The 14,431-nt window shown below is 33.5% G+C and overlaps 2 protein-coding genes across 2 annotated transcripts in view; both read right to left on the bottom strand.

Moving 5' to 3' along the window:
- LOC127854466 (polypeptide N-acetylgalactosaminyltransferase 5-like) overlaps positions 1-9,662 on the bottom strand; it is a 77,166-nt gene extending 67,504 nt beyond the window's left edge. The window contains exon 1 of the mRNA XM_052389518.1: positions 9,533-9,662. Within this exon, the coding sequence (XP_052245478.1) occupies positions 9,533-9,576 (44 nt within the window). The 5' untranslated portion in view covers positions 9,577-9,662. The remainder of the gene's footprint in view (positions 1-9,532) is intronic.
- Positions 1-14,431, bottom strand: part of LOC127854470 (polypeptide N-acetylgalactosaminyltransferase 5-like) — a 168,394-nt gene that overhangs the window by 126,887 nt on the left and 27,076 nt on the right. The window lies entirely within an intron of this gene.

The following is a 14,431-nucleotide window of genomic DNA, read 5'->3' as shown; positions in this document are numbered from 1 at the left end:
AGTTTTCTTATTTTCTGTAAAGCGTGATTGACTTGACTCTCTTTATCCTGCAGAAAGAGCAGCCATGCATTCTTTAAATATAAAGATGAAATTACCGATACAAATTACAACATTGTGGTGATTTATTTAAAATGAAAGATTGGACATATTGTTTGCTTTTGCTTTGTTATTCAAATTTAAAAATATACAAATATGTTTTAAAAAAGAATTTGATCTCAACAGACAGTTAATAACATGCCAACACTGTTCTTCAGCACTTCAAAATATCCGCATTGGATGAGAGTTGTGGGGTTTTATCTAGATAAAAAGTCAATGAACAATTATTGCATATATATCACACAATTCCTTTAATTAGTGGCCAAGCAGTTTTGTTATAACATGCCATATGTTAAATAATTCTTATTCAAAAAGCATTAACCAAACTTATTTTCTGCTATTTATTTGAACGGCAAACATTTCTAATGACATGCCAATCACACCATTGCATAACACACACCAACTATTTGTTTCCATGGTGCTTTTACATAAAAAATGTATTATCAAATGCAAATGCACTGTTTATGCAACAAATATTAAAATAACTACATTTATTGATACATGTAATATTTGTTATCAAATGCTAATGATATGTGTAACGTCTTTATTATGTAACACACAAATACGCGTAAATATCAATATTTCTTTTCACACAGCATACACTATAGGTGATCTACAAAGTTTTAGAAATGTTTTACGATGATATGTTTCTCTTATTTCTCATATTTCTTATAAAATGCTTAACATATTTAATAGTACATATTTAATAGTACTTTTTACAAGCTCCATTTGAAGCGCCCCTTTTATACACAGTAACGTGTTCTGACGTATGGTTATTTTGACGTTTTCTCTGCATGACCAGGTCCTTTCGGTGGTTTTCTCATCATCTTCCATTTCTGGCGGTCGTTTCCGGTGCATGGTGCCATTTGGAGCCCCTTGGCGTCCCACGTGATCTCAACGCATTTCTTGACCATTGGACTGTAAATTGTATTGTCCTGTAATATTTTAAAAATACTTTTGTGTCATTCGTATATTGTGTCGTCCTGTAAAATTTTTAAAATACGTTGGTGTTATCTGTATATGGTGTCGTTCAATAATTTGTTTTAAAAACTTTGATGTCATTGGTATATTGTGTCGTCCTGTAATATTTTTAAAATGATTTGGTGTTATGTTTTATATTGGGTCATCCTGTAATTTTTTAAATACTTTGATGTTATTTGTATATTGTGTCGTCCTGAAAAATTGATAAATACTTTAGTGTTATTTGTTTTTATTGTCGTCCTGTTATATTTAAACATACTTTGGTGTTATTTTTATATTGTGTCGTCCTGTATTATTTTAAAAACTCTTTGGTGTAATTTTAAAATTGTGTTCACCTGTTATATTAAAATGCTTTTTGTGTTATTTGTTTATATTTTCGTGCTGTAATATTTGAATTTACTTTGGTGTTATTTGTATATTGTGTCCTCCTGTAATATTTTTAAAGTACTTTGTTGTTATTTGTATATTGTGTCGTCCTGTAATATTTAAAAAACTTTGGTGTTATTTGCATATTGTGTCGTCCTGTAAAATTTAAAAATACTTTGATGTTAGTGTATATTGTGTCGTACTGTAATATTAAAAACACTTTGTTGTTATTTGTATATTGTGTCGTCCTGTAATATTTATATAATACGTTGGTGTTATTTGTATATTGCGTCGTCCTGTAATAATTAAAAATATTTTTGCTGTTGTTTGTATATTGTGTCGTTCTGTAATGTTTACATAATACGTTTGTGTTATTTGAATAATGTGTCCTGTAATATTAAAACATATTTTGGTGTTACTTGAATATTGTGTAGTCCTGTCATATTTTCAAAATAGTTTTGTGTTATTTGAATATTGTGTTGCATTGCAATATTTAAAAGTACTTTGGTGCTATTTGTTTATTTATCGGCATGTAATATTTTAAATACTTTGGTGTTACATGTATTTGTTTATTATGTCGTCCTGCAATATTTTCAAAAAACTTTGGTGATATTTGTATATTGTGTCGTTCTGTTATAGTTTAGTGTTATTTTTTAAGTACAAATGTTAATATATGTCAGAAAAATAAATTTAAAAAAGGAATTTTCCAATTTCGTCTGATATAATCGAACGAGCAACACCGAGTGTTACATCACGCAATCGACCATGTCAGTAGTGAATATACTATTTAGTCTAACATTATTACTTTACAGATGCCACGCATGAGTAAGAGCATGTTTAATATTGAAAATTAAGATGTTAATGATCGTCAACCGAACTTCATTCTTACGACATTAGAAACTAGTCTCTTTAAGGTATTCAAGTACATTGCATTATGATTAACATATTGGGGAATGGTTATGATGTGTCATGGTATAACATTAACAATAGTAGGCACACACCCATTCGCATTCGAATCACATCACATCCACATCGGTCCATGTATATTTAAAACATAAAATTAAGGCGTTTAATTAACGTCAATCGAATTTCATGTTTTATAAAATTAAGCATCAGTCAATTATTTTGCTTTAAAACAACAAATTTATGTTTTAATATTATTGTAGCATATACTTTAATGGGTATGATATGAAATATGACATGAAAATATAAACTATGGTAAGTCCCACACCTCTCTGTATTCGAAGAGTTGGCTGCCCTTGGAAGTGTGGCACGGGTATAATTTTACCTTGGCCCCGTCCGGGGTGTCCCAACACGTGTCGTCTCTTCTGAACTCACCCTCTTTACTTAGTAGCCAAAACTGAGGAAAAGCATTTAATGTCATGTAAACAAGCGTTTAAAGATGTGTGGCTATAGCTACTGATGGAATGACAATGCATTTACGCATTAACGATGACCTTTTTTCTTACTTCAGCTGTAAAAAATATACATGACAACTGTCGAGTGACGATCCACCTTTAAATTTATTTCATGATAACATTTACATTATAGGCCAAAAGCATTTGCAGCGAAAGAAAGTCTACTTAAGTTCTCCGAATTTCGTCAGGCGTAATTTATAGCAATAAACGAAAACGCATTGACAATTATAAAAACATAAAGTGTAACAAAAGATTGCCAAGCAATATTGTCCCCTACCGTTGAAACTCCACCATTGTCAGTAATTTTTATATATATTTGTTGCCATAGCAACCAGAATTCTTGACGTAGGAACAAAATGAAATGACGTGCATAATCTCCATATTGCCATCTATCCATGTTTCAAGTTTCATGAAAAAATATGAAAAACGTTTAAAGTTATCGCAGGATCCAGAAAAGTGTGACGGACAGACTGACAGACAGACTGACAGACAGACTGACAGAGCGCAAACCATAAAAATACACAGCAAAAATCTTTATATTTATGAATAACTATTATACACGAAAAAACAACTCTTTGCATGTTGTAATTGCACACCTGTTGCATCAGATCGTCGTATCGAAAATCAGGTTATTGTACATGTGCACAGACTTGACAACATTTTAGGCAAATGCAGAACAGCATGCATGTACAAACGGCAAAAATATCACACAGGGCCTGATTGCTAAAAACTTTAACGGCAAGTTAAGCTGATAGCCGTTAATTTTTGGATCAAGTTATTAATGTGACTTTATTGTTAAGCCTTTCATATATATGTTCCTTGGAATCAATTGTAAACAAATTTGTATGCTCGAATAATTTGCATACTTGTAATAATATTATTGCTTTTAAAATTAGTTTTATTAGCGTCTGGAATTCACGGACTGTAAGCTTAACATGCCGTTAAAAAGTTTTGAGCGGCAGGGCCCGGACGATCGTACCTGGTTCCCGCCCTGCTGATGACAAGGATACACGGAGACCACCCCCTCGTTGTCTTTGATGTTTGTATTTGCGTCAATGCACATAGACCGATCAACGTTTCGGATCTTAACAAGTAAAGCAAATTAGTTTAGACCTATTTATTTTAGCTGGATTACATCGAAAACCTAAGGATTAAGGATTAAGGTTAGAAGATCCCTTATTTAAACGAAACATTTCATAAAGGCGGATTTTAAGTCCCGGATTAGACTGTTAAACTTATTGAAACGCTCTCGAGTCCGTTCCCTGGGTAGGACCAGTTTTGGTGTCTTTGAGGGAGATCTTTAGAACGCTCTTGCAAATTGGGATCCAACCCGTGACCTCCCGGTCGCTTTGCGGACACCATATCCACTACGCCACGGCGACCCACATTTACTTTCAATGCTAAAATATTAAATGACTGTAATGCTTATTTGCGAATATCGCAACAAATAAATTTCTCATCTATCTACTAATACGATCATTGGTTTACAATAACACCTGCATGCACAGAGGTAAATTACCTCACCGGACGCTAGAGCCTCTACGGGAACAAACATTTCAGGAAATATATTATCAAGGTACCACTGGAAACTTTTGCAGTGCAGAGATTCCCTTAAAGCTTTACGATCACTGACGTCTCCGTAATCACCCTGGAACATCATTTGAAGATTCTAATCAAATATCAAGTTAATAAGTGTCTGGTGGAAACATTTATCATAGGCAATTTAACATGCGTGTATGTTTAAAATCAAAGCGCTGAAGGCACTGAAGTTGTTCGCTTTTGCATTATTTAAGACGCAACTCATTTTTCAAAATTAATCGCAAGTTTGAAATGAACATACGTAATTTAAATTTATAAATTTATAAATAACGCACGGGTCGAGATTTGTGTGCACTTTTTATCATCCTAATTATTATATAAAGATAACTTAGACAAAATAACAACAACATGGCCCTTTTTGGATGTTCTGAAAGCATAGAAAGTATGATGAAAATGGTAATGAGAACTGAATATAAGACAATTTGCAATCACCATCATATTAAATGAATATTGTTGGAATATCGAATACCTATCTCACTAAGAATATATTTCATGATGGAAATTCCCTGTACAAAACTTTTGATTCTTGATACCATATACAAATTCAAAATAAACAATAAGATAATTGATGAAAATAAATTTGCAAGCAATATTTTTTACTCACGAATTAGGTAGTCGTAAAGACAGCGCTGTTAAACCAGTTTTGTTGTTTATGCATTACTTGTTACCCTAGCACTTCACACGGTGTCAACTACTCTTACCTAAACATAGGTGTAGAGCACTAATGCGCTTTATCGTCGTAGCTATTTTACCCAGCTTTTCACCTTAAATGACTTTAACATAACGCCAGCAGACACGCATTCGAATATTTCATATGCTGATTCGAGATAAAAACCTCTGAACTTTGGCTACAGCACTGTGTCTGTGCTCAGCGCAAAGGATGTTCACTATCGCGAACAACTAACAACGATTTTAACATATCAGTATTTTAAAAGGAAACGGTTTTATTATATCAATAATAGCAATCGTTTATAGCTTGGATAAATGCTATTGTGTAACGCACAAAACATGCGCAGGGTGTGGTTAGAAGATAATTTGCTAAAACAATAAATTGTTGGCCAAACTACCAAATCGTTTGTAAAGTCAATCATGGAACAAAACTATTTATTTTCGTGGACTTATATGCGATTTTAACCTAACACTACATCACTCATGCAAAAAAAATTACAAAATTGATGATGGCCCGAATTAGTTAACATGTATACATACAAGTGAAAATTATATAAGGGCACTGAATTTCAGCATATGCCACACAAACCTTACCTTACACACCTCATCTTAGTTTATTCGTTTCCAGAAATATTCATACACATCTTATCAAAGTTTATTCGCTGCAAGTAATATTCATACACACCTTATTATAGTTTATTCGCTGCAAGTAATATCATACACACTTATCATAGTGTATAAGATGCAAGTAATATTCTTACACAACTTATCATAGTTTATTCGCTGTAAGTAATATTGCAACACACCTTATTATAGTCTATTGGCTGCAAGTAATATTCATACACACCTTATCATAGTTTATTCGCTGCGAATAATATTCCAACACAACTAATCATAGTTTATTGGCTGCAAGTAATATTCAAACACATCTTATAACAGTGTATTGGCTGTAAGTAATATGCATACACACCTTATCATGGTTTATTCGCTGCAAGTAATATTCCTTGTAATCATCCAGCCAGACCTCTGCAAGACGCACCAGATTTCGCCTCAGAACATTGCCGACGTCCCATTTATAGGGAGTGCGTTTCCGGTACACGTGCCCTACACGTGAGCACGGTATAGTCTCGAGGGTACCGCCGCACATCCACGTTTTGAACGAGAGTTCGAGGTTCTCCCCGCCCCAGATGTCAAACCCGCTGTCGTATGTGCCCAACTTTCGGAAGAACTTGCTGCTGATTGCAAAAATCCCACCCGCCATTGTCGGGGATCTGAATAAATGTAATTTGCGTTATTTTGCGGAGATGTTCCAGTAATTAATACATTATTTACTAGCTCTATATGGAAATTATTTACTTTGAGTACAAACTGATTGGCCAATTTGGCAATTAACAGACAACCAATTTATTCGCATAACAGACCACGTTTTTATCGCATAGATTTTTTTTCCCAAAATAACTACATTTGAAGTCAATCAAAAGTTCTAATATAAACATACATAATAATGTAAGGAACATATCCTTGTTACTTAAATTACATCTCTTCACCAGACTAAACGGGCTTGTATTTCATAGAAATGTTCCATGAAAACGTCTGATTTAATGTTATAGGTCGCGAGATGAAGGTAGAGAATACAACAGAAGTAAAATACTTTTATTCGGCGTATGTGTGTAATCCAGGTATTGACCCTTTCTAAACCTGTATCAACATCTAATACAATATTGACACCATTCTCCATAAGCAGATCTGGATGAATACAATTCTATTACTGCATTTATCAAATTAAAAATAACTGGGATGCTGTATTGTTTTTGCAACGATGTAGATATCTGTAATGGAGTTGTCCTGCATTTCTTATTTTCTGAAACTTACATCTGACAAAAAACTACACCAATAATTAAACCTTTGTTTTCAATTTAATTATTTAGAAACGCTTATGCTCAACCTTTATTTTTAAGTCACGGTAAACCGGAATGGCGAACAACTTTTAAAACACACATTTCCGTTTTGTACATAAACAATCATGCACACCAACAAAATGTAAACCTTGACGTAGGTAACGCTTACCGTACTGGAAGGAAAGTTTTATATTCAATCCGTTTGAGTTCCTCGTGAGGTATCAGATGCCATTTGAACAGCAAACCCCAGTTGAATCCCCCGACATGAACTGATTTGATGTCGGTGTTTACTTTCCCCTTGTACCGAAATGTTTCTAGATCTATGCCGTCAATGACGGGTACCAGCACGTTCGTCTCGTTTTCGTGTATCCTTGACAACAGAGGCGGAAGCCAGCCTGCAATTGTTTCCACGTGAGCTAACTGTTCGCTTTCGCTTAGATAAATAAATGTTGTTTATGCATCGACATATGTAGCTTAAAGCTTAAGTGTTTATAAAGTGAGAATATTGTATTTTAAGTAATACAAATGCGTTTTGTACACCGTGTACATTTCAAAATAAGAAAGACAATAAACTAAAATGCAAAGGATGACAAAGATTATCCTAAACAAACCATAGTTGCCGCGACAGCTCGGTCTTTGCTTTCTCTGAGACAAATATATTTTGGTTTATTCGTTGACAGATTCTTGGATGTAACATTTCGTTCTAGTGTTTTTAAAGTGGGGATTTTATTTTTTGATTGATAAACATGCGTTTTGAAATCAATGAACATTTCAAAATAAGACTGACAATAAATTTAAATACACCGGATGACAAAAGTAACATTTTGCTACAGAGATGAGTAACGTTCGAAAAGAGTATGCTTTAATCTTATAACATATATGCAAACTTTATTATGAATTACATGTCATAATTGACTTTATATTTATTCAATTGATTATCTTAATGAAAATTAAATAATGAAAGGATCAATCTTGCCATCGTAAGGAATATCCGATCTACATTTGGTTGATCATCTACGTTTTAATAAATGTAGGCCACACGCTCGTTGTGAAATATGCTTATCCCACATGCGCTTGGACAAATATATATATAGAAATCTCAGATCTACAAACCTTCGGTGGCCTCGCAATGCGAGTCCAAGAATATTGCAACATCGGCAGTGCATTTCTCAAAACCCATCAACCTGGCCCTGATAAGCCCGATCCTCTCGTGCGCGCGCAGAAGGGACACTTTGTCCTGTTTGTCGATGTATTCTTGAAGTGGCTGTTTTAAGTGATCTTAAAAGACACGCTCATGGTCATTTTACAAGCTAAAGACATGTATATCAATTAAAATGCATTTGGTATTTTGTATCAGAATGTAAAGTTGATCTTGCTAAATATGATATCACATGGTTATTGCAATTTTTTTATTAAACGAAATGTAAAAAATTAATTGAGCATGTCTATGCTTTAGTACTCTAAATCAAATGGTTCACATAACGTCGAATTAAACAAACGTGCATGAGGGACAGATGCACATGGAAAAAAACAATGAAACTGTGTACAAACACACATATACAGAAGTTACAAAAACCTAAGTAATAACATCGAATAGCACCTTTAAACAAAATTGTATTTGTTAATACGTTTACCCAAAATCACAGTAATAATATGTTTTCTGTTTTTATTCAAATAAAAACATACAAGGTACTAATATATTATTATTTTTACAAAATATGAAAAAAACTGTAATGATCTCCTCATGATGTAACTATTACTTTATTGTTTTTTTTATTGTGCGTGGAATTCCGCCGTGGTTATAAACAAAAATATAATTCTGATATACTTATAACTACGGTAGAAACTGTGAAATTAAGGAAGAAATGTTGTTAACAATTAGATAGATTCATGTGAAAATAGGTGGCAAGAATGGAACATATACCGATGACCAGTGGGGAAGGGGATTCAACAGGATAAGAGAAATCTAGCATTAGCGCCATCACCCACTCGGCCTACCGATGTTACAGCTGTACGGTATTTAACACACCAAAATCAGAAAAGTCGTCCACCGCAATAATTTCTTTCAGTTGTGTGGGATCCGATCTGTCGAGCACACTGTGGATTGTCCTTAGCAACGCGCTCCAAGCCTCGTTGTGAAATATGATTATCACGCATGCGCTTGGAAGATGGTTGCCATATTGTATTTTCTTGCATCTAATTTCGAGGAAGAAATTTAAAAAAAATTAAAACAAACATCAAATACTCAAGATAAATAAACAACCACCAATTAACTGATTTACTTCACTGGTTTGCACTTGGTCTTCTAAACATGACATACAATGCATATAGTATACAAATACCCGGTACATACAAAATAAGAGAACATTTTACTTATGCATACGAATTGTGTAAATGCATGTCTACTTTCTACATCACTACCACTACTACTTCTTCATTAATGACTTAGTAAGAATGTCATTGATGTACCTGACGTATAGGACACATAAAGGACACTTAACCTACTCAGTTTCCCTAAGATCTGGAAGTGACCGATGCAGTGATATCATGTCGCTGGCATAGCGATTGAAAGCATTGTCCTGATAGCCTTTGTCAAAGTCGGCTCTCTGCTCCTTGGTCAATTTTTCTTTATCTATATACACAGGTTTCCCTCCTTCACCTGTCAACAATCAATACAAAAAACAACAACAGAATTTGGCAACAAAACAACACTGATTTATGAACAGAGATTTAAATTGCTTAATTTAATAATAACGCTTTCGAGTCCCGTGTCACTCAAAATTGTGTTACATGCGAGATGTGCCGATATTGAATGGCGCATACATTCTTTCTTAATTATCGAAGGGTTCGTATCTTAGAGTATTTTACATGAATATTCACCTGGACCATCATTTTGCTCTGCTCCTACACGCCTTGGCACGGGAGCTACGATCGGCGCGACGTCTTCTTCTTTGTCTTCCTTCTTTCCACCAGGGTGATCATGCTCATCAGCATCTATATTCCGCGTAATGTTTACGTTTTCTCTCCTGTCTAGTAAGGTGTCTTTCATGTCATTGTTCCGCTGAATATTGACATTTTTTACTTTTGCACTATCTTTATTATGTTCAATAATTCGCTTCGGGGGAGCTTCCAACTTATCATTACCAAATTTAGCCCTTCCCGCAATATCTCTTTGTATTTGTCGCTCCTCATCATTAGATTGTTTTAATCTATTTAAATTCTCCTGTGTTTTTGCTAGATGTCTATCTTTGATTTCCATTTCTTTCACAAGATTCTTATCCGTATCATCTTTTTTACTCCAGTGGTTCAACGTTAATGACACTGTCCAAATTAACAATACCACCGTCCCGAGTATATTCGCCAGTCTCTTCAACTTTCTAGATGGCAACATTTTAAATCCTCTTAGTGCTACGTTTATTGTTTTATTGGACTAGTAAATATATAATTAGATGGTTGTATCGCATACAAGATTTAACACTAGCAATCAATATGCACGACATTCATCCCAGTTGTCTGAATGGAAATCTGAAATGAAAATAAAATTACAAAGTGTTCTGTATGAATACTTATTTCATTGTTTATTGCACATATCATTTAATAACAACTCCACGTTATGGCGTGTTCCCATAGTCAAGATGATTCAAGGGTTGGAGCTATATAATATTGAAATAAATTTTGTGAATACGTAACAAAGACTGTTGTTTAATCATCCAATAAATGTCCACTTCGTATGATGATAAAATACTTTGTTTTTTTCAATTTTAATAAACAAACGCTATGAAAAACAGTTTCAGTTTATTGGCAGAATCAGCTAATACGTGTATACTTAACTACTATAAAGATGAACACACATATGAAATACTAAACAAAAAGCATTCCCCATAAAAAGATGATTAAATTAATACGTAAATAAGTACATGTAATTGGTTCTCATCGTTAGTGTTATCCAGTAGGTAAAAAGTGGCTTACTAGCAAGGTAGTCATTTAGTTTTAACAGTGTTTTCTAAATGAATTAAGAAATATTACTTAATTGTATAGTGTAAGAGATAAACTTAATGGCAGAGTACACCGATTGGTTAACTTAATTGTAAAATCTCGAGAATGCGTACATGTAAATAATAATGATATTCTTCTTCAAACATGTTACTGCTACACATTTTGCATTTCATGTTTTATTTAGCAATTTTATTGCATCTATCAGTTTCAATTCTGAATGCTCGAGCTCTTAGTCTAAATTCTGTCAATTGTTTTATATGGCAATCATTATCGACACATGAAGTATATTTTTCAAATGCATAATCCTTTTGGTTTTTTCACATAATAATCTAATCTACTTTACGAATTTATCATATCAGAACATGACTGAGCGTATTGATCTCGAAGTCGCTGTTTGAGTTTTGTATAATGGTCTGGTTTTTTTAACGTTTTCATGCAATATATAATTAAAGGCTAAAATGTCAATAAGGTATTTAATAGCTTTGGTCCGGCATAGTTTTCCACTAGTGTTGGCAAACGTATTATCTGTGATATTCTTATCGTACGAAGATAGTACTTGTTAGTTTGGTGAGAAAATCATTTTGCAGGAGAATTTAAGAGTCCTCTGTTTAAAGATAACAAACTATGGAAAATGTACTAGTTCGCCTAAGACGGCTGCATTATATGCGTGTTAGTGGAAATCTAATATATATTTGCAGAATTTGAAACGTATTTTAAAACTTCGTTTTTTATAGATCCCCTAACTTCACAACCAAATGTTATTATAGGTACAACGTTAGTCTCAAAAGGTAACTTTTTTCACCGAGTTTCACTCTATTTTGTAAATTATAAGCCTTTAAGCTCATGCAGGGTTTTGACAGCGTCATTGAAGAAAACCCTGTTATTGAATTTAATACCAATCTAAGTTAATGTCAACAATTCCAATGTTTTCATTGTTCAATCAACATAAATATCTAGTGTCATAGTTTTCCTTTCTTGAAATATACAACCTTTTAACATGTATATGTTATTTTTGTCCGAGATTTCGAAAGGAAGTCTATATACAATTCTACTCTGCTTGTAAGATAGAAGTATCTGTTGTAAATAGCGCTAATATCATTTATATCATTTATAAACAGAATAAAAATGAGGGGATAAACGGGGTTGCCCTTGCTTCACTCATAACGAGATATCAAAGACTTGTGAGAAGGAATTGATATCAATATCTTTTAACTTTTTCACGTTTTGGTAAATTTACAAAATAAAAAAAATGTTTCAGATTCGCAAATTTTCGTTTTAGTGATGATATTTGTGAGGAAACAGTTATACTGAACATTTACCATGCTCTTATATGAAGTATGAAATTAATCACTAATTTTATGAGCACAGACAGCCGAGTGGTCTAAGCCATAGACGTTTACTAAAGGGGTCAGTGGTTCGAGCCCAGTTGATGTTTACTTTTTTTCTGTCTATATTTTTTTTAATGTGAAAAGGCCCTTTAAACACAGGATTGACAGTTTGATAGATTGAATTTAACATATTTAGCCAATTGCAACGTACGCCCAACAGAACATAGTTTACTCTGTAATATACGAATGCAGTGCTTATATTACATCTTAACCTATAGTGAGCTACTACATTAAATATATGTTCACTTTCACAACACTTGTTAATGCGATTACGTAGGATTAATGAAACCATTTTTGGACAGTATATATAACAATTTAATGACTCTTAAGTGAGAGGGATTACTCTTTTCACCCTTGTTATAGATCGGAACGATCGTGCCTTTTGTCCACGACTTTGGATAAATGTGTTTTAAAGATATAATTGAACATATGTACAAAATAGAGTGTAAAAAAAATCTTTGCATTATATCTATACAAAATCCGCAACATTTCTGTAAAATCACTGCTTTAATGTCTTTACATATAAGACATCGCTTTAAATACTTCAGAATAAACAAATGACAATCTAGTTACGCAATACATATCCCGTCGGTTTAGTCTTGAGAATTATCACCACGAAAGCAACCGCGTTGGACAACACCCAATTATTGACATAATTACTCGAAATCAACATCAAAAGATAACATCTGGGATGCTCTTAATACAATAGCCTATTGAAAAGTTACAAAATGCTCGTGTGGATACAAAATGCTCGTTTTTACTATGGTTTTAACATGGTACCATTTAAGTGTTCGTGTGTCGTATAAATAGATATATTCGCTCGAAATTAACATGGAATTTATTGTGGCCACACATAAATAACAAGAGCACCGCCTTGTGGGTGCAGATTATCTCAATTTCAATCACAAATGAGGGAGGGGTGGAGTGGAGAGGGTGTATAGTTAGGGGGTGTTGTCATTTATAACATTATCTTTTTAAAATGAAAAAAATGCTAACAAAATATATATGTTTTTTTTGTGGGGGGGGGGATTTTTGACGGTATTTCAAAAATAAAATAATAAAAATAAATATTTGTGTATCTTAACCGTTTATAAAAAAAAAAAATTTTTTTTGGGGGGGGGGGTGGGGTTTGGGCGGGGTAAAGTGTGAGGGTGTGGTGGTCATTTATTAGATGATCTTTAAAAAAAAGATCGGGGCGGGGATTCGGGGGGGGCATGGGGGATGGTTTGGGTGGAGTCTATTGTGGTATGTCAGGTAAGAGTTGTTTTGTCAAAGTATCAATCAAATCTAATCATAAATAAAGAAGTTATGGCAATTTTAGCATAATTTATTAATTTGACATTGACAGTCAAGGTCATTCAAAGGTCAAGGTAATATTCAACTTGCCAGGTACAGAACCCTCATGATAGCATGAAAGTATTTTAAGTTTGAAAGCAATAGCCTTGATACTTTAGAGGTAAAGTGGATCTAAACACAAAATTTAACCATATATTCAAAGTTACTAAGTCAAAAAGGGCCATAATTCTGTAAAAATGACAACCAGAGTTATGCAACTTGTCCTTTACTGTCCCCTTATGATAGTTTGTGAGTGTTCCAAGAATCAAAGCAATATCTATGATACTTTAGGGGTAAAGTGGACCAAAACACAAAACTTAACCAAATTTTCAATTTTCTAAGTATAAAGGGCCCATAATTCCGTAAATGCCAGTCAGAGTTACATAACTTTGCCTGCACAGTCCCCTTATGATAGTTAGTAAGTGTTGCAAGTATGAAAGCAAAAGCTTTGATACTTTAGGAATAGTCTACCTAAACACAAAACTTAACCAAATTTTCAATTTTCTAAGTATAAAAAGGGCACATAATTCTGTCAAAATGCGAGTCAGAGTTACATAACTTTGCCTGCACAGTCCCTTTATGATAGTTAGTAAGTGTTGCAAGTATGAAAGCAATAGCTTTGATACTTAAGGAATAAAATGAACCTAAACACAAAACTTAACCAAAATTTTCAATTTTCTAAGTA

Source organism: Dreissena polymorpha, chromosome 13, assembly GCF_020536995.1.
Source record: "Dreissena polymorpha isolate Duluth1 chromosome 13, UMN_Dpol_1.0, whole genome shotgun sequence".
Classification (NCBI taxonomy): Eukaryota; Metazoa; Mollusca; class Bivalvia; order Myida; family Dreissenidae; genus Dreissena; species Dreissena polymorpha.
Note: the sequence above shows the minus strand (reverse complement) of the source record. Positions and strands in the feature narration are given on the sequence as shown.